Here is a 26,185-nt window from a genome sequence, read left to right on the forward strand (position 1 = left end):
TTGTCTTTTAATGTGTGAGAAGGCTTTATGTTGTTTTTTCTGCAATATTATAACATGGCCACTCCTTTGACAATTATGTATCGGTGATATTTTCATCTCCCTTCCTTGCAAATAATGTAGGGTAGAACAGTTTTTTCCTCTCTCTCTCCCCCCACACCCCTATTTTATCTTCAGACAAAACTGTAAGGTAACATAGGCTGAAGGATAGTGACTGGTCCGAAATGGGTGGCTCAGAGACCAGAGCCAAAAGGCACCTTTTCCTAAAATCGCCGAGGAGATTTCCACCTCCACCCCAGCCCAGTGACAAATTACCCTCATTGCAAAATCAGACAGCGGACTTTGTGATTTCAGACCTTATCCACACAGTAGTGTTGTCCTTGATGGATCTGGGACTGCTCTTGGTAATTCAGGTTTGTTTTTGTTTGCCACATCCGAATACATCATCCTAGTACTGTATTTGCATCATCACATAGAGAGGATATGCGTTGGTGGGTACTGGAATGTACTAGGTCATCCCACTATCATCTTTCCACACACATCTGGTGGCATTGTTTTTTGAATGTCCATCTCCACGTCCTTCGCCCTCCCATTTTGTCTGTCTTCTCCACCCTCAAACATCTGGGGTCCCAAGGTTGGGAACCACTAAATTAGAGCGAGGTCCCGTGTATCTCCCAGTGCATTATTGGATGTGGCCATTGTTTCAGAAGTGCAAAGACACATACATCTCTACCTCTATCATGTTTCCCCAAAAATAAGACAGGGTCTTATATTAATTTTTGCTCCAAAAACACATTAGGGCTTATTTTCAGGGGATGTTTTTTTCCCCAGTTACAACAATCTACATTTATTCAAATACAGTCATGTCATCTTCTTCTGGTTGCTGCACAATGCTGCACAATGGTGGAGGGTGGGATTTCACTTAACTGGAGCTTATTTTGGGGGTTGGGCTTATATTGCCAGCATCCTGAAAAATCATACTAGAGCTTATTTTCAGGTTAGGTCTTATTTTGGGGAAAACAGGGTAGTAAACAGTATCATAAAACCATGAAGTGATAAACCTAGACCTAACCTAAGGAATAAAACCAATTTATCATGTAGAAACACAACTAGATGCCCAAAGGAATGTTTTCCTTAGGACATATTCTGAGAAAGGAGCTTCAAAGGAATATCAATTTAAGTCACTCATTTATGACCTTTTGTGTGTTTTCTCTATATAACTATGCATATATAATTGTTTCATATTTGTAAGAAGAAAACTCTCCATACATGCACCGATCAGCATGTAACAATACAGAACTATGATCCACGTGAGCAGGTTGTTCACTGCAGCAAATCGGAGCAAAATAGAACAAAAATACACCTCTTCCCCCCCACCCGCAGTATTTTGTCTCCAGACTCTGGAACTCTCTCCCACAGGAGACCAGGTTGGCCCCACCGTTGCGGTCCTTCCACAAGAAGGCCAAGATAATAATAATAATAATAATAACAACAACAACAACAACAATAATGACAACAACAACAATAATGACAATAACAATAACAATAACAATAACAATAATAATAATAATAATAATAATAATAATAATAATAATAATAATAATAATAATAATAATAATAATAATAATAATAATAATAATAATAATAATAATAATAATAATAATAATAATAATAATTTATTGTCATTGTAAGTATATACACAGTATACCCATACAACGAAATTCACAGACACCCAGAGACCAGACACATGCACACACATAACATTCCCCAAACACTCCCCACCCACTAAAAGTCCCCCACTAAAAATACAAACATCTACACCTCAGGCCAAGTAACACAGTCCAACTAATTATTCACTACTGGTGGTCTTTAAGGTTATTATTAAGTGCAATTATAGCTCTAGGATAAAAACTATTTAGAAAACGTGTGGTCCGAGTCTTAAATGTTCTATATCTTCTGCCAGACGGTAACAGTTCAAAAAAGTTATAAGCAGGATTGGGAAGTGTCTCTCAGGATGCTGTGTGACTTCCTCAGACAATGGGATGTGAAGATGTCATCCAGGGCTGGTAGCTGGATGATATTCTGGACAATTTTAATGGTTCTCTGTAGAGCTTTTTTGTCCGCTACAGAGCTACTCCCAAACCATGCCAGAATGCCATAGGTTAGGACACTCTCAATGGTGCTACGATAGTAGGACAGAAGTAAATGCTGTGATAAATTTAACTTCCCGAGCTTCTTTCTATTCAAGCAAGCTTTTCTTAATGACTGGTTGCTCTAGTGGGGTTCTTACATGGATTGTTGTGCCTTACTGCTTTAAATGTGTTTTGATGTTGCTTCCGTTTGCTTTCTGTTAGTGCAGTATTTGTTTGATCCTTTTTAGCATTTATATACTTCCTGTTTTTAAGCTTTAAATATCATCTTTTAATGATGTAAGCAGCCTTGGGTCCTTTTAAAGACGAAAGTTGAGGCACACATATTTTAAACAAAATAAGTATCATCTACCTGAGGCTGAACAACTTCATACATTTCTTGAATGAAACCACAAAGGATTATATCAAATAAAGCTTCTTGTGTTTGGGGTATCACAAGGCCTTTTATTGTTTTATTGATTACTGTAACAAACAGAACAGCACTTGAAAAACACAGTGTTTAAACCAGTGTTTAGAAATGTTACCCTTTTTAAATTTTACTAAACTCCTAGAATTCCTCCAGCCTTGTTGGGGGATTTTGGGAGTTGTAGTCCCCCAGAGATAATGTTATCCAGCTCTCCTTTAACCTGAAATTTGCGAAGCCTTTTTTCCATGTTTAATCCCTGTGGGCATTTTTAATGTTGTTTTATTCACTCTATTCAAATTTTATTGTTCCAAATTTTATTTTGTGAAGCTCCCTGGGGCAGTTTGTCCTGAAAAAAGCTGCGTAAAATATTTTAAATTATATATTGTTTAAAATTAATAAGGTATATTCCTATGATGTCATCTCTCAGTGATGACATCATGGATACGCAGCGTGACGTAATACTATTAACACGCTTTTCTAGCCCTGGCAGGTAAACAAAGCCAGCGTTGCTCTGGAAACGTATAAATACCCTTTGCCCTTCTCTGTTCTTTCTCCACCCCTCCGGGCGAAACAAAAGCCTGTTCTGCACTGGGATTGGGTATAAAGTCATGTCTCTCATAATAAATGGCCAATCGTTTTTCCCCATGGGGGAGAGGCGTTGAACCTCTATCCAATAGTATGTCAAGAAGGAGCTGCCCGGTTCTCGTGGTGTTTGACGAACTGCTGAGCGCTCCTCGCACTGAGATGTGGACTTCAGCCAATTGTTCCGTTCAATAGGCGGGAATACAGACCCTCGGGCCAATAACGATTAGCGAGAGGTGGGCTCCTTTCCCAAACTTTTTTATGAATGGTCAAAAATTCTGAAATTCTAGCCCAATAAGTTACAAGAGTGAGGATGATTGACAGAAAGAATTCTGGATTAATTGAGCCGAATGGCTGGGATTTGTGCGGAAGAGACCAATAGACTATAAGCGCAGCTGTGACTGACATTTCAGTAACCCAATGGGGCGTAAACCGCCCCTGCAAGGCGTCAGCGTGAACCCCGCGCACCCTTCAGAACCGAAGCCGGGAGCTAAAATGGCGGCTGCCGACGGAGATGACTCCCTTTACCCTATTGCTGTGCTGATCGATGAGCTTCGGAACGAAGACGTTCAGGTAAGGCCGCTGCCTGCGGGAGCTTAGCTGGGACTTGAGGAAAGCGGTTTGGAGATTATTTGGGTGGTCGAAGCCTCTGAGGAGAGTGCCCCGGCACAGCAACCAATCAGCGGCCGCTTTTCATCTGAGAAACGCGGGTGAGAATGATGAGACGCGGAGGCGGATTGGCTGAGACGCTTCTCATTTAAAAAAAAAGTGAGGAGGAGGGTGTTGGCTAATGAAAGGCTCCCTATTATCCGTGGACCCTTCTTTTGCGGGGAGGGGGATGAGAACGGCCACGTGATTGGCTGGGTGACCTATTTGTCCGTCATTGGGGAGGGGGACCAGGAGGGTCGAGGGTCTCGTTTTAGTGTACGTATGTATTCGGCTTAAGAAGAGGAGGCTTCCGCTTGGACTAGGCCTCTCCCATTCATAAGCGTCCTGCCCGGTCAGGGGAAGGGTGCTAGGCAACTCCCTAGTGGAATTTAGGGCGGGGGAAAGGGAAAACTACAACTCCCAGAAATCCTGGCCAGCAGAGGTGGTGGTGAAGGCTTCTGGGAGTTGTAGTCCAAGAACATCTGGAGGCTCAAGGTTGGGGACCACTATGCTAGAGGATTATTTAGGTAAAATCGCAGCTCATTTGCATTTAAACAGAGAGGAGAAATGGATGCCTTGGTCATAGAGGGTAGTTAATAACGAGATCTCTTTTTTGGGGGGGGGGAGTGTTCTCCAGAGGGAAGCCATGTTAGTTGTGGCCCTGTGGTGTCTATTGGGGGGGATGTGATTTTCCTACCATTCTGTTTCTTGCTTTTTTTCTCTCGTTCCCACCCCGATCTCCTGCCCTCCCCTTCCAGTGCATCGCTTTTGATGCCTGGTTTAATGCCTGCCATTTGGGTCTGGGCCTTTTGCATCACTGATATAAAGATTTAATAATGCACAAGTAATGAGGTGTTTGGATCCCATACCGCAAGGGCTGCAGAAATCCGGTGTGATGATGGTTGGCTGGGAGGAGCAATGGAGCACATCCTACACCCACTTATCCCTGTTGCTTTTTTTGTGTGTATAAAAGCAACATAAATGTACAGTATTTCTGCAACTAACAAACAAATGTGTTGAATCTTAAAGACAAATAACAGCTAATTCTCATAGGCTTTCCTACCATGCTGCTTGCTGCCTTCATCAGATATTATCTTTGAAAGCTTATGTCAAGTAAAATGTGTTAGTCTTGAGGCTTGCACAAGACTTCATTTTTTTCTGCTATAAACTAATATCGGTTTAGCCTTGAAAATTGTCAGTGCAGAGTCTCATAAAACAGACCTTTGGAATAACTTACAGTCTGAATTTCAACAAAGTTGGAGTAAGGGGGGATGGCAAAGACAGAGATATCTAGAGATCTGGCAGATAGATATAGATGATGTTGAGTAGCTTTGACTTACACAAAGTTGTAAGTGTCTCTTCTGGATTTTTGTCAGATTCAGAATTCACCAAGTGGCTAGCCTTGTCACTGTAACCAAACGGAAATCTACATAGCCTTTTATCTTTCATCACCTTTGGTGCTCCCATCCCTCCCTCTTTATCATACTCATTGTGGAATGCAGTTTGTATATTCCTTGGGGTCCCGCTTCTTGCTTCATTAATGTGTACATTGATGACGTGAGATAAAAATATATGTAGCAGGTGGGATGTTTGTTCCGCAGCGTAAGACAAGCATAGGTAATAAAAAGAGTACAGGACACCTTTTCTAATATAAGTAGCAAGTGTGAACTCCTGCCTGCTTATCTCTCACACAGTACTCATAAGGTAGATTTATCGAAGTCTGAACAAATCGAACATAATGATTTTGGCTGTTTCAGTGTGGTCTCATTCACCTAATAAGACCTTTCACAATTTTTAAAGTTAGAGAACACCAATAGAAGTCTTTTTGAAAATGGGATTAATAGGTGTGTTTGAGATGTCCTACTCAGCAAATTAGCAGCTGGTGGTGGGTTTTTTTTTGGGGGGGTAAACTTTAGTCTGTCGCACAATCTCCAAGGGCAGTCTTATGTACATTGCATTGTTGTGGTGCCATCTGGAGCTTCCCAGACTGTTGCTAAACACTCATGTTCTATTTTTGTTTCATATTTGGTGCCTCAGTCTTGTTTACATGCGAGTGCTATGTGTCGTGTGTGCTCTTTGGGCCTTCATTGAAAATGCTAGATCAATCCATCTTATGAGCGTAATATTCAAGGGACAGAGGTGGGCAAAGTGTGGTTTTTCCAGATATTACTGAACTATAGGTCCCATTAACCCTAGCCAGTGTAATTGGTGACGAGACATACTGGGAATTGTACTCAAACTGCAACATCTGGAGGGCTACAGGTTGTGTGCTCCCAATATGAAGAAATGTAACCCCACCTAAAACAGGTTAAATACTACCATAAACCCAGGCAGACAGATTTCCCTCAGCAATTACTTCAGTCAGGACTGGGCTTCAATTTAAACAAAGTATTACTTTCATATTAGACAAGATGTCTTTTTGTGCTCTGATCAGCTCTAGGCAGGAATGCAAAAGGGCCTCTCTATCAGCTATAGTTATTTTTTTATGTGTGTCTAGAGTCATGCCTCACTTGTCCTCCCCTGTCAAATCCTGCTAAGCTGAGGATCTATTGGGACAGGGAGGGGACTGAGACTGGTTTTGCAGGTCAGTGTCATAGCATGGGGGACTTGGTGTGTCTCATTCATGTCGAGGCACAGTTATGCCCTGGGCAGAGCTGGGAGATGATCCTCTTTTGGGCTGCGTTTCCCAGCCATGGGTTTTTGGGTGGGAGATTTAGGGAGGAGTAGTCCAAAACAAAGAAGCTTTTTCAAGTTCTGACATTGCATACAGGCAAGCTTCTGTTTTCTGTTCTTCTTTGGCCATCACCATTTATGCTCAGAGGGGTAGAACGTTAAAGCTTTTAACATCTTCTCTTTGAGGAACTAGAAGGAAGAAATCAGCTAATAAGAACCACTTGCCTGTGGAAATTTATAAATTCCCTGTAGCAGAGTGGCTAAAACTGACTTTTTTTAAAAATTGGGATTTTAAAATGTAAAACCTTTTTGTTTTTATTGTTAAAATGCATCATGTTTAGAGAAGTGATAGTTTTAATGTAAACATTATCATTCAAATATTTCATTATGGAATAGAGATTCTATATTGTAATTCTTTATTATGAGACAGTGTGTTTGTATTCCCCCCCCCCCCCTTAAAGTTATGTAAATATGCTTCAACAGTTTTGCAGTTGAGGCCCCAGTATTATAGGGTTCTATAGGTTTCTCTGTGAATTTTTTTAGGTTAAATCATTTTCTCTCCCCAAGGACTCAGTCTTGTACTTAGTCTAGAACAGTGGTTCTCAGCCTAGGGTCCCCAGATGTTCTTGCCTCTAATTCCCAGAAATCCTGGCCAGCACAATTTATGATGAAGGTTTCTGGGAGTTTTAGTCCATGAACATCTGAACCCAAGGTTTAGAAGCACTGGTCTAGATGGCTCAGAAGTTTATGTCACTGGTTGCAGAGTCAGAGGTTGAGAGTTTGATTCCCTGCTGTGACAAGGGCTGGACTTGATGATCTATAGCAGTGGTCCCCAACCTTGGGCCTCCAGATGTTCTTGGACTACAACTCCCAGAAGCCTTCACCACCACTTTTTGCTAGCCAGGATTTCTGGGAGTTGAAGTCCAAGAACATCTGGAGGCCCAAGGTTGGGGACCACTGATCTATAGCAGTGATGCGAACCTTTTTGGGCCCAAGTGCCCAAACCGGGGGGGGGGGGGAGCGGGTGGCGGCGGCAGAACCGAAAGTGATGGTGGAAGGGAGAATCCTGGGCACGGAGGTGCTTTTCCCCAATTTCTGATGGGTCCTGCATGCTTCCCTTGCTTTTGTGCATTTCCGGTGTGCTCCGTTTGTGTTCTTTCTGTTTGTAGTGGGTCCTTCATGTTTCCCTTGCTTTTTCCTTTGCATTTCCAACCTTGTCTCTCTGTTTTCTGTGCATTTCCAATCTGTTCCGTTTGTTTTCTGTGCATTTGCAACGGGTCTTGCATGCTTGATTGCTTTTCTCTCTCCCCCCCCCCCCTTGGCCCAAAGGGATTAATTGCATTTCCAATGAGTCTTGCTGTGATTTTTTTGGCTATTTTTTTTCCCTTTGGCTGGAATGGATTAATGGGGTTTCAGTGCATTCCTATGGGAAAGGGTGCTTCAACTTACGACCATTTCGACTTACGTCCATCTTCTGGAGCAGATTATGGTTGTTAAGTGGAGGCACCACTGTATAGTGTACATCTTGGAACTTTCTGTAACCAGCTTATCCATCTTTAACCAGTATTGTATGGGGAGCCCAGTGAGCTCCTTCTTAAAAATGATTATTTGCTGTTTTCCTGTCTACCATTCTGTATATTCTGTAAGCCACCCAGAGTAGATTCCCAAATCTAGAAGGGTGGAGTAAAAATGGAACAAATAAATAAAATAAATAATAGCATCCCTTTATTGATTCTGCTTCTTTATAGTAATTGCAGATCCAGACAATTGAAAAGAGTCCAGTTAAGCTCTGTTGCATGTCCTTGGAATATGAGGTTATGAACCCTCAGGGAAACCTTATCTTATATTGTACAGTTGTTCCAGTTTGCCATCAGCCTGCTTGATAAATTGCATGGCTTATTGTGAATCTGAAGGGATGACTTAGCATAGAGCTCCTGATTTAGGAGATCAGTTCCCATGTGCTTGCTGCAGTTACCACAAGTTTAGTTGCATTAAATATTCTCTGTGAACTCCCGTGCAGCAGTTTCTGTTCTTCAGCAGAGAAGATTTTGTGCTAGAGCAAAACAAGTGCAATAAATGGGGAGGTACAGGAGCTCAAATCCTTTTTCACCCTTGTATATGCCAGTCCTTCGCATGTAATGTCTGCTACATTGAAATGTGTTTTTTCTCCTGTAGCCAAATCCAAATTCAGTCTTTGACGGTAGTATTTTTTTTAGACAGCAGTTTGTGTTTTCTATCCATGATCAGAGAAATACCCATCTTAGATTAATGAAGATGTTAGACTAGGTTCTGTGTAAGTGGACTTCTGAAAGAGCGAGCTGGGTCAGGCACTGGTGAAGGCAAAGGAAACACACTGACTGCCTTGGCACCAGTAATCTGTAGCTTTTGTGTACTGTTTTCTCATGGAGAAGAAAGTGTAAAATATTCTTGGATCCAGCTCTGGGCTTAGGTGGTGGCCTATGTTGTGTTTCTAACCAGTGTTACTCAGTTACTCAAGGATACTAACTGAGTAACCTGCCATTCATGCCATCGCAGTTTGTATACAGGCATATCATTACAACTGGATGTGTGCTCGCGCAAGAGAACTGGTGCTGCATCCTGGAGCAAAGCTGCTCTTTTCATGATTATCCATCTCCTGTATGTGTAGCCTGGTTTATACAGGTCTTTCTCAGTGTGGCTGTATATGTGCATGCATGAATGGATTTCAGTATATAACAATATGGTGTGTTTCAGTGTGTGTTTTATCTATATGTGCACAGGAAGTATTGTGAAGATAGGAGAAGAGTTAGTCTTCACTATGGTGTCCTCCTCATTTCTAGCATGCTCAGGAACTATGGCGTTTAAGACACCAGACACTAGGTTGAGGAATACCAGCTTATTTGATTAGCATTATAGCAGTGCGAGTTGTCCAAGGACTAAGGTTACAGTTGGACCGTGCCCCCTTTGGAATCAAGTGTGGCCAGTTACCATCCGTCACTCCTCTTTTTGAATCTTTGTTTTCTGTTTTTTCTCGTTTTCATCCACAGCTTCGTCTGAACAGCATCAAGAAGCTGTCTACCATAGCACTGGCTTTGGGCGTTGAGCGGACACGCAGTGAACTCTTACCTTTTCTCACAGGTACTGGAACGACCTTGCTCTTTAACAATTGCTGAGCAGAGGAAATAGACACGGGATCTGAATACTGAAACTCTGGTGTGGCTTGTGCCCATGTGTCTGTGCCAAGCTTTCATAGCAGTTTTCTTTTCAGAGTAGCACTGTGAGTGTGCTCTGTGGCATTTCAGAGTCCCACAAAGCACTACATCCTCCTTTATTGTGCTTTGATTGATAGAATGGTGCCAAAGAAAGATTTAAGGTTTTCCTTTTGACTAACTCCTTGTGACTCAAGGTTGTTTGCCTGCCCAAGGTTCTGCTTTGTAAAATTAATTAATGGCCCTCCCCAGTGCTTTCCAAAGCTTCCATACTTTGGCTGCTTTAAGAACAAAGAATTGCTCATTAAATTCTGCAAAAGCCCAGAGACTTCAAGATTAACAGATTTATTATAGCATACATTTCTGTCTGCTAGATTGTGTATGATGAAGCTCTGCGGTCCATGAAAATTCACACCAGATTTTTCCCTCTAATGCATTTTGTGTACAGTATTTTGAATTACAACTCCCAGCATTTGTGCTGACTAAATGATGGTAGTCCGAAACATTTGAAGCCTTACGCCATAATACAATGGTTAGACTTTCAGGTCCCACAGAACTCTAGCAACTTCAGTGTTGTGGAAAGCTTAGTTGTGGAAACAGACCAGCAATGAAACAGACTGACTTAGTTTATTCTTCTGGAAGCTGTCTCCATTTAAGTTGCTCTAAGTCACACTATCTGGGTTGTCCGGGATATCCAAATCTTTCTGGTACAATTCCTCTGTGTATTCTTGCCATCTCTTCTTGATATTTTCTGCTTCTGTTAGGTCCCTACAATTTTTGTCCTTTGTCATCTCCCTCTTTGCACAAAATGTCCATCTTTGCATAAAGAGTCGGACACGACTAAATGACTAAATAACAACAAATTAACAATTTATTTTGCCTGCTGGTGGAAGCTTACTTCTTTCCAGTGCAGTATATAGGAATTTCGGAGACTAAGAGCAGCAGTAACATCACTTACTGAACACATGGCAGAACAGAAACAAAACAGACTTAACCTGTTTCTGGAAACGCAAGAGTCTTGAGGCAAGTTATGTCTCTCACAACTGACCTTTCCAGGACACTGATATTACAAAAGAAGTAGTCTTGATAGATCAAATTTTTTAAAGTAAGTCTCCTTCTGAAATAGTCAGTGTTATTGGTTGGTTTGGAAGAAGAAAATGCCGTTGGTGAGATAATGATAAATCAGGACATATACAGAATAAAAGTTTTATCCTTTAACATCCAGGTATTTTAGTCATGTTTACTGTGCACAAACATCCTGGGTTTTATTTGCAACCATGACTGTTAGAAGCTCACTCTCTAAAATAAATATAATACATGGACACTCTGGGCCATTTGCTACATGAAGTTTTGGTGCAGGATAATATGTTTATACTCATGAAACAAAGATCATCTATTGTTAACTAGGTATGAATCCATAATTTGCTGTTGGTTGGGCTTTCTGTTGCATTTATGTACAATAGCAAACGAGACTGTGTGTTGTTTTGTGGGACTGTTTATCCTCACAGTGTACTTATTGCCTGCCCTGAAGTGACAGTGAAGTAGTTCACATGAGTTAGCTTTCAGATGTTCACCTCATTTTAATCACAGTAGGTCCCGGGTATCAATGGGGGATCAGCTCCAATCCTCCCAGCAGATGCTGGAAATCACGGATAAGCAAATCCTGTATATAGCATAGTCTCTGGTTCTCTCTAGTGTCCAGTTATGGTAATACATCTTCAAAACATGTATTTCAGAGGGGGCGGGGGCGGGGTGTTAATATTTTCAGGCAGCGGATAAGTGAAACCATGGGAACTGATCCTACAGATATGGCAATACTACTGTACCTGATTCTCATGTTCCATTGCCAAACTAGTTTTAGCTATAAGTAATTTCTTTGTCTTTGCTTGGTTCAATTGTTTTGTGTCTTCCCCCACTGTAGATACTATTTACGATGAAGATGAAGTTTTGCTCGCTCTGGCAGAACAGCTGGGTACTTTCACAGCTCTGGTTGGGGGCCCTGAATATGTCCACTGCTTGCTTGTAAGTTACGGCGTCCCTTTATCCAAGGTGGTGGGAAAGAGCCTCACAGATGACCAAAATGTCTTGGCTGAGCTTAGCTTCTGTCCTGTGTTAGCTTAGCAGGACTTGTCAGATGATTCGTGGTGCCATGTTTAAACTGCAACATTCTGCTCATGGCCCACATATGATGGGTCCAGGTAGCTGTCTCAATGCTGACTCAGCCTTCCATCCTTCTGAGGCTGGCAAATGGATTACACAGCTCCATGGGGAGTGGGCAACATGCAGCTTTCAGAGTTAAATTGTAAACTGTCCAGAGAGTGCTCTTAAGTGCTATGGGGTGGTGTATAAGCAACACTTTGCTTTCTAGAAAACAGTGATCTCGTGACATAGTCTTAATGTCATGTGTAGGTTATGGTATGTAATTTTGAATGCTTTTTTTTTATCCTCATACATCACTCCTGTGACTCGGCACTTAACTTGCCCAAGTGACAAACACAAATTTCTGACAACTGCATCATTTGCTTTACAAATAATCTTCCCAGTTGACCTTGCTAAAAAGAAGAGAGCTGGATTTTCAGCAGTTCAGCTGAGGCCCCAAACTGTAACGAATGTATTATTTAATTATCATTATGTAATGAATGCATTATTTAATTATTATGATGATGATTCTCTGGTAGTTCATAGCACCAAGGTGAATGGTTTATTTTTCTTTCACAGTATCAAGTTTGTGGTGAAATCCAGCTTTATTTCCGTTATTTATTGTCATGATGATCATCGATGGTTTATGAAAATACATTTTGGATGTAATGTGTCTTTCTTCGTTCTGCCGCAGCCTCCACTTGAGAGCCTCGCTACAGTTGAGGAGACGGTCGTGCGGGACAAGGCAGTGGAGTCCCTCCGAGCGATCTCCCATGAACATTCTCCATCGGATCTCGAGGCCCACTTTGTGCCTCTGGTGAAGCGCCTGGCCGGTGGTGACTGGTTCACTTCCCGCACCTCCGCTTGTGGCCTCTTCAGCGTCTGTTACCCCAGAGTTTCCAGTTCGGTCAAAGCTGAGCTTCGGCAGTAAGTCATAAATCTTGCCGAGTGTGGTGGGAGACGTATTAATTGAATTGGGGATGACAGAGAGGAAGAAATGCTGATCATATAGAACCATAGGTCCTAGACACCAAGCATTGTTTTGTCTCCCTTTTCCGTAGGTACTTCCGTAACTTATGCTCAGATGATACTCCAATGGTGAGGCGAGCCGCAGCCTCCAAGCTGGGTGAATTTGCCAAGGTCTTGGAACTGGAGCATGTCAAGAGTGAGATCATCCCCATGTTCTCCAACCTAGCTTCTGATGAGCAGGTCTGTGTGATGGTGTGTTCAGATCTGGGAGAGAATGGGAGGTAACTGAAGAAAGGTTAGGACTCTATAAAGCACCAGTACACTAAAGGGAATCTCTTTTCCATTACTCATTCCGTGTCTCTTATGCAGGACTCTGTGCGCTTGTTGGCTGTGGAGGCATGTGTTAACATTGCTCAGCTGCTGCCACAGGAAGACCTGGAATCTTTGGTCATGCCCACACTACGGCAAGCAGCGGAGGACAAATCTTGGCGTGTCCGTTATATGGTGGCTGATAAGTTCACAGAGGTGAGTGCAGCTGCTTGCCTGTTTCAGCAGTGCACAATGATTTGGGTGCTGCTGCTTCTGTTTTAAAGATGGCACCTTGCCTTATGTTCACCATAATATATCAATAGTAGATCAAATCACACCCAGCACCCTTGTTACTCTGGGCAACAGAGTGTCCCCACACTTCTGCATTCTCTCAGGCTATCCAGTGGTTGGAGCAGAATTCTTTTTGGCTGGGAGAGGGATAGAAGATAAGGCGTACAGTGGACCCTCGACTTACAGACGGCTCGACTTGGAGGCTTTTCGAGTTGCAGACTTCTCTGGCTGTAAAATTTAGGTTCGACTTGCAGCCAGAGAATCGACCTACAGACCAGAAAAAAAACAAAATGGAACAGAAACGAAACAAAAACAGCCGGTTACAGATTAATCGGTTTTCAGTGCATTGTAGGTCAATGGAGACTCAACCTACAGACTTTTCAACCTGCAGCCACCGTTCCAATACGGATTAATTCCATAAGTAGAGGGTCCACTGTATCTGATTGACTGAGTCCAATCCTTTCTTTATAGCTCCAAAAAGCTGTTGGGCCAGAAATCACGAAGACTGACTTGGTGCCAGCGTTCCAGAACCTCATGAAAGACTGCGAAGCTGAAGTCCGGGCTGCTGCCTCCCACAAAGTCAAAGGTAAGTTGCAGTACTTGTCTTTGAGCTTGGCCCTGTAGGGCCACACTCTTCTCTTTGTAGAAACACATGAATTGTACTGAGCACAGATGATTCTGGTGGGGATGTAGGAGTCAAGGAGGTATGGTGGTGGTCTGTGCCTTAGAAAATCATTGAAATCAAAGTGGTTGCAGATGTTCTAGCCTGCTTTTTAATGTCTTGAGGCATGCGTGATATGCTAATGTTTAGATGAGGTGTAGTTATTAAAGGCCTGGTGAGAAATGGAGGGAAAGGCTGTGCCAGAAATTATGTGAACAATGCAAAATCCATACCCTAAGTTGGGAATTGCCTTCCTTTCAAGCCTGTTCCCCTAAACATAGCATTCAATACACGATAATTCACAAGAGTAAGGAATCTCAGGGTTTGGAAGCTGTGGGCCGCAAGAGGTTGTTTTGACCAACTCTCATCTTACCTGACCTGTTGGTTGATTGAAGGCTGATAATATAGTGGTGTGGTGTAGTACACATACATGCCCCATACAGGTTAGATAGAAAGTAGCATACTAAATGAGTCTCTATATTGCAGCTGCTAGGCTTTATGCATCTGTGTGCATAGAAATGAATAGGATTTCTTTGGATTCAACTTAAAAGCTGGACATTTTAGAAAAGAGGTCAGTTTTGGGCCTTACACTAATTTGTTTGTTTATACATTTATTTATACATTTATTTGACTTTGTATATCATCCTTTTAGTGCAATGCACTATTCTGGGTCATTTACAGCAGTAGCATATGACACATACTGTAAAGTACTAGCACACACTCAAAAGTTAAAACATTAAGCGAATAAAAACAAATGGTGCCAACAACAAATTCTCAATAAAACAGCGGGACTAGAGGCCAGTCTAAATGACAGAATGAGAAACAGAAGCAGATTTCTCCCAAGGCTGATCCTTGCTGATGAGCTAAACTGATTCTTGCTTATTTCATGGCTGTGATGCCATTTTTTTCTCCTCTAGAATTCTGTGAGAACCTGTCTCCTGATTGCCGTGAAAATGTCATCATGACTCAGATCTTGCCCTGCATTAAGGTAATGCCACCATCTCTGAAGAGTTTTGATTCAGTTCCTGTGCATCTAACTGTTCAGTTAGTCCGCTTGAGAGCAAGCTTGCAAGAAGAATGAGAAGCAGAGGAATGCTTGGAAACAGGGCTCTCTTAAAAGGAATGTAAAGAAGGAGGTGATAAACGAGGGATACTTTGTTCTACTTCTGGTCAAGACCTTGATGGATCGTATGACCGCAATGGTTTGAACACGACTGATGTTGACTATGTAGGAAAAGGGGATTTGGGGCAAAGGAGGTTGTAGTTTTAGTTTGCTTGTCTAGGCACTGATACATCATATGAACAATGCCTTTTATTTTATGGGTTACATATTATACAGGACTGGGATGCCAGACAGGTTTGCTTATCAATTGGCGAAAAGGAGGCAGTATTGTGTTAGTGCTTATCCAGTTTGTGATGTTTGAAAATCCTCCTTTTATCATCCAGGAACTGGTGTCAGATGCCAACCAACATGTCAAATCAGCCTTGGCGTCAGTGATCATGGGTCTGTCTCCCATTTTGGGCAAGGACAACACAATTGAGCACCTTCTCCCTCTCTTCCTTGCTCAGCTCAAAGATGAAGTAGGTGGTTCCTCAACCCTTTTTTCCCTCATTTGTTTTTTTGACCACTTAATAGTCTTTGCAGAAGTTCAGGGATGATACCCGGAGGAGGAGGACTTCCCTCCTGTAGTTTCCTAACTGGCAATATAATATGCCTGTGTAGCTTCCTCATCCAAGAGGTATTCCGTGTTGGTGCTGTGGGAGCAGTTTTATGGAATTCACTGTGGCACAAAGGAGGGCCTAGAGATAAAGCTACCAGTGGAAAGCTTTTAAGGGTATAGCTGCCTCCAAGAGAATTGAGCCATATTTAAGTGATAATACAGTTACGTTATATTAGGTGTGAATCGCTGATGCAAGAGCAAGTTTGTCTGAATAAGAACCACAGGTAAGTTGTAGAGCCCCCTTTTTTGTATATATAACGCCCAAGCGTCGGCTTCTGGCTTCTCCAGTTAAACAATCTTGAGAACTCACAGGACTAAGCTAGATGGAACAGCTGTTTCCTATGTGGTGCCATCCTTGCCCCAATTTCATTTTTCAGGGGTTTATGACCACATTTGCCCATTTAGATTAGATCAGTGTGGCTGTTTTCCATATCTGAAATGAGGACCTTCTGAAAGGAGCCTGACAAGATCAGAAGGCCGTCAAGCCTAGTTTAGATGTGGTGGAAGAAGGTACCGTATCTTTCCATGTATAAAGCACAATTTTTTCCTAAAATCATTACACTAAAAATTAATTTTACATGGAAGTAAGCTGAGGAGAAAACAAAACAGCCCATACCTTGCCTCTGTAAACCAGCTTCCTCCAATCCCGAACTTTATGGTACTGACGTCAGCTGATGCTGAACAAACCAGTTGGAACACACCTTGTTGGAGGTGGAGCTATAGGCAGTGATCAGATACAACAGTGGCTCCTAATGTTCGAGCATTCTGAACCCAGAGGCTGAATACTCAGAGCTAAGTTTTCTTAATTTTTGAGTTAGAAGGGGGCATCTTATAAATGGGAAGAATGGTAACACAAGTATTCTGCAGCTGGAGATGGGTATGTCATCCCACTCAACTTCTGTCATCAACTAGTTCTCCTTGTTGCAGTGCCCCGAAGTCCGTCTCAACATAATCTCCAACCTGGACTGTGTGAATGAAGTGATTGGCATCCGGCAGCTGTCCCAGTCCCTTCTGCCAGCCATTGTGGAGCTGGCAGAGGATGCGAAGTGGCGTGTGCGGCTGGCCATCATTGAGTACATGCCCCTGTTGGCTGGGCAGCTGGTAAGTGCTCCTTTTGGCCTCTGGGGAATAAAGGAGATTGACTTGATGGGCCAGGAAAATACACTGAACTGTATGTTTTGCAGCGAGCTGGACCTTGCTATCAGCAGGACTAGGTGATGGCTGTGTAACAGCATGTTGTTTGTGTTTGTTCCAAGTTACAGTGAAATCATGGGTTCTTGATAGTAAGCCTGGGAGTACTGCCTATTTGCACCCATCACATTGGGACTTTATTGAACCCTTTGTGTTGCTTTGACCTGTGTATTAGAACCTTGTCTCCAACAGATTGCATTTATATTGTATTTAGATTGCATTTCTGGCTGCAGGGAATCCCATGAGGGACAGTTGTGCAAATTAATTTGAACTCTTCACAATTTTTCCATCTTTAGGGGGTAGAATTCTTTGATGAGAAGCTGAACTCCCTTTGCATGGCATGGCTGGTGGATCACGGTAAGGCTCTCGGAGATGAAACTAATGGGCTTTGGCTTTTTCAGTTGCCACAGGCTACTGCTGTAATGAAAATCACGCTACTTGGAGACTCAGATGCAGAGTTCTCCATGAGGATGTTCCTTGAGCGTGCAAAATTAAATGAGGAGGGTACATGCAACTTGTAGGTTGTATACCACCCACTGCTGCTCTAAATGATTAGATTCTCAGCTTGGGGATGCCCACTCACCTGGCAACACTGCTAGGGCACAGCAGGCTTCTGTGCTCGTCGTCATTCACCAGTTTCGTTTGCTACCCTGTTTCCCTTGTCCATGCACTGATAATACCTCTTTTAGATTATTTCCATGCATTGTATGTCAGGTTGTCTTTGAAAATGGTTTTGGAGTGTCAAGCCAAAACGTGGTTGGAAAATGTTAACTGGGAATGAAGAATTGACTTAAAATACAACTCTAGTTTGTCTCCTGTGTTGGCATCTTATCTATTTCTGGGCCAGATTCAAAGTTCCTGAGCTGAAAAAGTCCCAAATGGTTTTGGAAGCAGGTTACATATGGACCTCTTCTCGCGTGTCAACCCCAAACACTGAGATCTTGTGTAGAGGCTCTTCTCCAGGTGCCATTATGAAGACCAAGAGGGCAGATAGATGCTGGAGAAAGCCCCTTTTTTAAAAAACAGGGACTCACCCCCACCCTTGTGGCTCATTTTTGCTGTTAAGACCCGCTTGGCTTCTCCTTTCAGCTCAGTTCTCTGTGCCAGGTCAGAGCATTGTTTTATTTTCCCAGGCTTTTAAAACTTTAATTTTTAAATCTAATCGGTTCAAACTGATTTCTTGAATATTCTTTATATCTCTATATGCTTTTGTTCTTAGGGGCCATCAAATTGCTTCCAACTTATGGTGACTCTAAATTACTGACCTCCAATATACAGTGGTGCCTCGCATAGCAACGTTAATTCATTCCGCAAAAATCGCTGCAGAACGAAAACATCGCTATGCGATATTAAAAAGCCCATAGAAATACATTGAAACCCCTTCAGTGCATTCCTATGGGCTTAAATCTCACCGTTCAGCGAAGATCCTCCATAGTGCGGCCATTTTCGCTGCCTGATAAGCAAGGAATCTGTCCCTAAACACAGCAGGTGGCCATTTTGTTTACCCGGCGGCCATTTTGAAACCGCCGATCAGCTGGCCGCAAATGGGGGCTTTGCAATGATCGCTTCCCTGCGATCATTGCAAAGCGAAATTCCCCCATAGGGAACATTGCAAAGCGATCGCTTTTGCGATCGCAAAAAATGCGTTGCAAAGCAATTTCATCATAAAACGAAGCGATCACTGTGTTAGGCACCACTGTACCTTATCGTTAGCAGCTCTGGTTGGATCTTGCAACCTAGAGGGCTTGGCTTTTTTACTGAGTCAATCTGCCTTGTGTTAGATTTTCCTCCTTTCCTACTGCCTTCCACTTTTCCTAACATTATTGTCTTTTCAATTGAGACTTGTCGTAATGATGTGCCCAAGGCTTCATGGGTTCAGTTTAGTCATTTTAACATTTGGCGACCAGTAGAGCTTTGCAGTTCCAATATAATGATGATGATAATTGGCCAGTATATCAATATTGTGAAATACTAATAAATTTTTTGAAAGGACTAGAAGTCTGTCTTCTTTATATTATTTAAAGATTTGATAGTTTGAATCTTTGGAATCAGGACGTTTTGTGATTGTAGGGCAAGTGGCTGTATCTCAAGAAGAGAGCATAGGCCAAAGTAGTTCTTTGCTAATCGCTTTAAAATGTCAAGTGCTTTTATCTGTGACTAGTAATCCATAGTATTGAAAGTGTTCTTTGAAACTAATGGGAATCCATTGTGTGAGCTCCTTTTTCCAGCAGAGAAAATTGATTAATATGGGCTTTTTAGCACAAGGGTAAAATCGTATTTAATGGGAGAAATATTTTTCTAGCCACAGAAGCAATTAAATTCAGGTTTTCTGCCAGTATTTCACAATGAAGTAAAAGTAATATAGGTTGTTTCCATGGTTTTTACTGAGATGACTCAGGACAAAGAGTGTTCACTGTTTTTTTCTTTTTTTCTTCTTTTAGTAGTTTCACGTAATTTTAAAGAGGGTTTTTTTTTTTCAATTATAAAAAGAAGTTCCAAGTTTTTTTGAATTTGCTTGTTAGTATGAGAACTTGAAATCTTGTAAACAAGAACTACCAATGTTTAAAGTTTCATGTTTTCTTTCTAAATGCTTTCCGTCAGTTACTCAGCATAGGCGCAGTGAGTTCCAAAATGAGCCTTTGCTCTTCATTCTCATCCTTGCCCAGGGCCAGGATGTGACATCAACAAAAGCTTCCTCCTTAAATTTCCAAGGACTCAAATGTTCATTGTTAGTTTGAAATATTCCCTTGTAGGGTTATTTAGCGATAATAAATACTAGGTTAAGCATATGTTAAGTTGCTGGTAGAAGCATGCCCATTGATCCTTAATATTGAGCTCCTGGGATTCTACCACTTCATCTCCTGCTTTGAATTCTGATGGGGGAAAGATGCAGGTGGGTCCTCATGAGAAAAAAGATAAAGTCCCAACCCAGTCTTTATGGTTCTTGTATTCTAATTGTCTTCTTAGTGCCCCAGTGCAAAGCCTGTAACATCTTCTCTCGCCCTAGAAGTAATAGAGACTAGAATGATAATTGTGCGACTGCTGATTTTAGTTGATAATAGAAATGCAGTTCATCTCAAAGGGGCTGGATGTGCCTAGCTTGGGCAGGAGAAAAGGGGGATGTGATGTGATAGGTCTTATTTTATTTATTATTATTTATTTATCAAACATTTGAAGGGCTGTTTGTCGGAAGAAAGAACAAGTTTGTTGTCTGGGCCTTCAGAGAGTTAAGGGCCCTGATATAGATTTAAAAATTCAAATTAAAAAAAAAGTAGATATCAGCCAAACATTGGGAAGAACTTCAGGACAATAAGAGCTGCTTGTCGGTAGATTGGATTCCTCAGAAGGTGGTGTTTTCTCTCTCACTGCGGGGTGGTGGTTTTAAAATGAGATGGGTGGTCATCTGTTAGGGGTGCATTACCTGTGGTTCTCCTGCTGCAGCAAACAGGTAGACTGCATACCCCTTGGGATGCTTTCCACCTTACAGGTCTGTGAGTCTGTAAAAGGGTTACCCTGCTTCCCATCTCTGTAAGCATTGCCCAGAGTAAAAGCATTATCAAAAGAAGTCTTTGGTTTAGATTTCTTCTTGTACGTTTTAGCAGAAATCTACCTCTTTTTATTTATTTTTGCCGGTCTGCATGTATCCATGCCGCACAAATCAAGAGCAAGATCTGTTTATGGTGAACCAAAAAATGACAGAGCTTGACCACTCATGATTTTCTGCGTTGTGCAGTGTTGTTAGCATAGACCGAAGGTGGCTTTAAACACACAGTAAACTCGTGCTGGTTTCTCTTTTCCCCTTCTCAGTCTATGCCATCCGAGAGGCGGCTACTAGTAACCTCAAGAAGCTAGTGGAGAAGTTTGGCAAAGACTGGGCTCATGCCACAATCATCCCAAAGGTGCTGGCCATGTCCAACGACCCCAACTACTTACACCGCATGACCACGCTTTTCTGCATCAATGTGAGTTGGAGCAAGGGTGGAGCAGAGGAAGATACTGGGGTGAACTCAGGGTCAGAATTGCCGGTTTTCCAATTGGAAGAGGTCTGTTGTTACTGGAACAAGCACAGACACCATCGGGTGTCTGTGTATTTTCTTTCCAGATTGAAAATAATTTTGACCAACTATACAATTTTACCGTGTGGAATAAATTCTGAACAAACGACGCCAAGCACATGTTTTAAATCTTAAATACAGTGGTGCCTTGCTTAACGAGCGCACCGTACAACGACGAATCCGCATAGCCATCCCCTTTTCGGGATCGCTAATGCGGAGGCATACCGATCGGTCCAATGGGCAAAACTCGCATAGCGACGATCAGTAAGCGTTTCGCTTACCAATCTTCGCTTTGTGATGCCCGCGGATCAGCTGTTCGGCGGTTCTAAAATGGCCGCCCGAAATGGCCGCGCGCAGCGTTTTTGCGCCCTCCCCTCGCTTACCGAGGGCGCGAAAATGGCTGCCGCTATGGAGGAAACTTCGCTGAACGGTAAGTTTAGGGCCCATTGGAATGCATTAAACGATGTTTAATGCGTTCCAATGGGTTTTTATGTTTCGCTCAGCGATGTTTTCACATAGCGAGGGTTAATCCGGAACGGATTAACCTCGGTATGCGAGGCACCACTCTATATCAACCACATCTATAAAATTTGCTCAGAAGACCTAATACTGGTTCTTTCTGAACTTTGTGTTGCATAGCAATAGTCCTTTCTCATCTTCTCTTGTCTTTATATAAATTGTTAGCTTCTCTAATGTTATTGTGTATTATATTTTCCTTACCCTTCTGACACAAGGAAAGGAAAACTAATGAGTTTCATAAAGATACAAATAAAAGTCCTTCTGCCAGTAATATATTACTTACCAATATTTTATTCATGTTTATAACTATTTTTCTCATGTTTATTCAAGAGTCAAACTACTTAGATTCAGAGTACAGTGGAATTCTTATCCTTTTATTTCCATGAAGTTTTAACTATAGAACTTGGTGTGCGCCCCCCCCCCCTTAAAAAGTAACTTCCGTGAACAAATGAGATGGAGAATTGTTTTAGGGACTTATAGAGAGGAGGCGTTGGCGGGGGGGGGAGAGTAATGAAGCCATTGAAATAGATGCACAGTCTTCCCTGTCATCTCCTGCATTCCAGACCTGACTGTAAGAAACTTTGTTCAAGTTGCATAATTGAGATTTCCATGACACATTATTTGAGTTGCCTAGCTGCAGATTCTCGCCTAGTACACCAAGTCCTGTGTACAAAAATAGTTCAGTACTGGAATAAACTGTCTTGTAGGTTTTCGAATGCCCTTTCTTGGAGGTCTCGCAGGGAAGTAGGATTGCTGGTGGTTTTTTTGTACTGAATGTCCTCTTGTGAAGCATCTACCGCCTGGCCTGCTAGCTCTGTTCCTGAGTGGTTCTTCTAATTGTCTTTTGATAATTAGTGGTTTTTCTTTTTGTTAACCTACCTGCCCCTGAATCTCTGAGGCACTTTCTTTTTTGGTGGAAATGTGCCGTGACAGGGACCCCCCCCCCCAGTGTTTTCTGATGGCCAGGTGCTATTTTGTTGAGGCTTAGCTTGAAAGATCGCAGTAGTCTTCAGAGTTCAAGCGCCCCTTGAGTGCACATTGTGCAGGGCTCTTTCCTCATTAGCTTCATAACTCCTTTGCTTCTCAGGTGCTGTCGGAAGTGTGTGGACAGGAAATCACTACCAAGCACATGCTTCCCACCGTGTTGCGAATGGCAGGGGATGCGGTAGCCAATGTCCGCTTCAATGTGGCTAAATCTCTTCAGAAAATTGGACCAATCCTGGACAACAGGTACTTGAACCTTGCTGGGTGCCCCCCGAGCAGATTGCTTTTGGCAACCGTCTTGCACTTTGCCTCTATCAAAGATGCCTTTGGATTGGGAGAAAACTGTGAGGAGGCAGGGAGGCCTTTGCAAGTCCTTGGAGGCTGGCCATGCTCTGTCTTGACTGCTTCTCTTCTGTTCATTCCTTTCTATGCTTAACTTCGCAGCACTCTTCAGAATGAAGTAAAGCCGGTGCTGGAGAAACTAACACAGGATCCAGATGTGGATGTCAAATACTTTGCTCAGGAGGCACTGACTGGTGAGTTGGAAGCAATTTTTCCACAGTGTGGTGGGCACTCAGCTCTTTTAACTTCAATATTTTTAGCGAAGAGGCTTCTGCATTTGGTGTTAACAAGGGGAAATTCCATCCTCCGCACTCCTAGCAGCGCAAGTGGTGAGATGAGACAGGAAGCAAGCTAAATGGATCACAGGTCTAAGAATGTACTTGAATTCCTTCCTTGATTTTACGTAAAAGGGAATCTCATTAGAACTGTAAATCATAGGTATATCACTTCAGACACCTGAGATAGTTATGATGTCCATATGATATCAAGTAGCCATTTTGATAGTGTCATCCTCCATACATTTGTCCAATCTTGTTTCAGAACCACGTTGATGTCCATCAGATTTTGTAATTCAGTTGTGCATTGTGTGAAGAAGTACATCCTTTTGTTTATCTTGAGTCTCTCACTGTTTTGCTTCATTAGAAAATCCAGGGTAATAACATAAAATGTTGTCCTTGCCTGAAAAGCCCCCAACATTGTTGACCTTTTGTCACAAGGCAGCTGCACCAACTCACAAATGTGTCTGCCTTTCTCTTGAACACAGAAGTAGTTTATTTAACTTGGCTCATTGACACTATACATGTACACTGCCCAGTAACTCAGGGACTGTTGGCTGTTTCTGTGAGCTATTGACGTGTCCTGAGGTTGAGCTGACTTGAATGTTCTGGCTCATGCATTTCTGCAGGTCATCAATTCATGCTGCAGTTATCCCCTCTGTGGGTGGGCAAGGATGGGCTGTTCTTTTGACTTGTTTTTGAGCTCATGGCCTCCTTCAAGTTAGCCGTAGTAGTAGGTGTAACACAGTGCACCACGCCTGGTACCAGAATTATTTGTGAAGGGGAGAAACTCAGCCTGTAACGAAAGTGTAGGGCAGCTGACACTTTTTACAAATTGTCCTGAAGTTCTTAATTTGTTTTCTTTGTGTTTGTTTCTCTCTTTCATGCAGTATTGGCGCTGGCTTGAGCCTTAGGATCTGGCTTCGTTGTCTCTACAGCTTGGATGCCGTTGGACCGATCCTTCCTCCCCGCTTTCCCTGCATGTGTATTGCCGGCCATACTTGCCATCGGATCCACAAGGTGGTATCAGCCAGCATCTGAGTCTTGTCCCCTCTCCCCCCCAAGTTCATCTTCTCCTACTCTTTAGCTCCATGTTCCCCAAACCTTCTTGGGCAGCTGTAATGTTCTCTTCCTTTTCCATCTTAGACAAATTCATTTTTTAAAAACCTTGTTTCATCATCAGGAGACAACAAATGGGTAACCCCCAGTGCAGGCTTGCAGGAGAGGTAGAGCAGCCCCTTAGTACTTCATTTGGCATGATAAACATGACCTGGGCACAGGGCAAAGTGTGGCCTTGGCCTCCATTTGGTCATTGTTTGCATGAGAATATCCCCAGGGTACTGTTTGTAGCTGAGCATGTAGGATCGTTATGCCCTGCCTCTTTATCCTTGCTTACTTGGCAGCCAGACTACTTTTGCTACTTTCATATTCCAAATATGAAGTCGTCTGTTTTTTTTTCTTCATTCAGCTTCATAGCTCAAGTTGCGAAATACTTGATTCAAAATGAGATGGTTGCCAGGGAAGCTGAACCCAATTTTAATCCCATCCTGATCAGATTTGTTGAAAAGAATGGGATTTATTGGTCACTTCGTATATGAATCCCATTTATTCCAAGGGGGTCTACATGAGATGAGGCTAAAATGAGATTTAGTCCTCGGTTAAGAAAAGTAATCCTTGGCTTAAAACGGCGTGCAGAGCTCCCTCCGCAGTGTTCCTTTGAAAGATGGAAAGAGCTGTAATAAAAGAGCTTCTGTTAAAATCTGCCTGTTGATTAAATTTGCAACTGACAATTTTCTCTTGTCTGGGTATATGAGCCTGTCTTAGCTAGAGGAAGGGAGGTGTTGGAATCGCATCTGTAGTTAGGGCAAGAGACAGCAGCTATTACAGAACACGGTGCTCAAGATGGTGGTTATGACGCTGTTAGGTATTGAATTGCCTAAGTTCTGGAGTACTATCTCTGAACAAAAATCAGCCACCGATTCCCCTGCCTTAAGCCAGCTTCCAGGTTAGGCCCTTTGTAATGGAGAGGCACATTTCAAGGGCAACTGGGAAGGATGGGAGGAATGAAGGGGATGTCAGATTGCCAGATCCTGAGAGGTGGCGATCAAGTGAATTTCTCCCGCGGCATTTGGACTTATCTAGTGGTGTGTAAACTTATCAGAATTCCCATTCCTATCATGTGACCACAGAAAATAGGATAACTTCTCTTTTCCCGTTTTCAAACTTTGTCCAGTTATCTCCGAAATGATCCGTTTCCAGCTGCCACCTCTGTGGCTGTCTTGCACTGGACGAATGAAGCAAGTATGTGTGTGCGCGCACGTGCGTGCTAACCACACACTTCCTAACACAAATACACCCGCACAATGTTAGTGGCATGTCATTTTTTTAATTGTTGATTTGTGTGTGTGTGTACACTTGTTTTGTTTTTTCCTGTCTCTGATTAATAAAATGCTCAATCATTACTTGCCATTGTGTTTACTTCAGACTTCTCTGGATTAAGTTGATGAGCTTTTTTTATTATTATTCTGCTTTAGTAAAAGTTCTTGAAGCATTTAAGAAAGGGTTAAGGTAACTTGTGGGTCTCCAGAGATTGCTTGGCTCCAGTCTCCCCCACCCCCCAGGCTCAAAGCAGTGTTGCTGGAGGACAGGCTGTAGCCTATTGACAGAGCACACACTTTGTTCCCAAGATCCCAGGTGACACCCCCGGCATCTCTAGGTAGGGCTGGAGAAAATCCTGTTAAACACCCCGAGGAGCTGCTGTCAGTTCGGATGGTGTGGGACTGAATGGACCACTGATTTAGTAGAAGCAAGTTTCCTCTCTTCCTGTTCTAGTGGAAGATGAAGTCTTAACATGCGATGAAAGGGATCGTGGCTGCTGTCCTCCAAAGAGCTATAGTGCATTTATAAATTCTCTCTGCTCATTTTATAAAACTTTCAAAGGAGTTATCACAGCCTCAGTGCAGAGCCTTTTATTCATCCTCCGTACACAATAGATCCCTCTTCTAATCAACCATTTGTATATTTGAAGAATATCAAGTTCCCTCTTGTGTTTTCAGGCGATAGACACTCAGAAACTACTTCAAAT

At 42.5% G+C, this 26,185-nt stretch overlaps 1 protein-coding gene across 1 annotated transcript; it reads left to right on the forward strand.

Moving 5' to 3' along the window:
* The first annotated feature begins 1,748 nt into the window (after window positions 1–1,748).
* Window positions 1,749–25,562, forward strand: PPP2R1A (protein phosphatase 2 scaffold subunit Aalpha). The gene is made up of 15 exons (XM_020807455.3): window positions 1,749–3,708; window positions 9,483–9,573; window positions 11,566–11,666; window positions 12,478–12,710; window positions 12,845–12,992; window positions 13,122–13,277; window positions 13,824–13,938; window positions 14,931–15,001; window positions 15,460–15,594; window positions 16,662–16,835; window positions 17,222–17,282; window positions 20,733–20,887; window positions 22,587–22,729; window positions 22,928–23,019; window positions 23,991–25,562. The coding sequence occupies exons 1-15, from the start codon at window positions 3,556–3,558 to the stop codon at window positions 24,005–24,007; spliced, it is 1,845 nt and encodes a 614-aa protein (XP_020663114.2). The 5' UTR covers window positions 1,749–3,555; the 3' UTR covers window positions 24,008–25,562.
* The last annotated feature ends 623 nt before the right edge of the window (window positions 25,563–26,185 follow it).

The sequence above is a fragment of the Pogona vitticeps genome, chromosome 9 (genome assembly GCF_051106095.1).
Source record: "Pogona vitticeps strain Pit_001003342236 chromosome 9, PviZW2.1, whole genome shotgun sequence".
Taxonomy (NCBI): domain Eukaryota; kingdom Metazoa; phylum Chordata; class Lepidosauria; order Squamata; family Agamidae; genus Pogona; species Pogona vitticeps.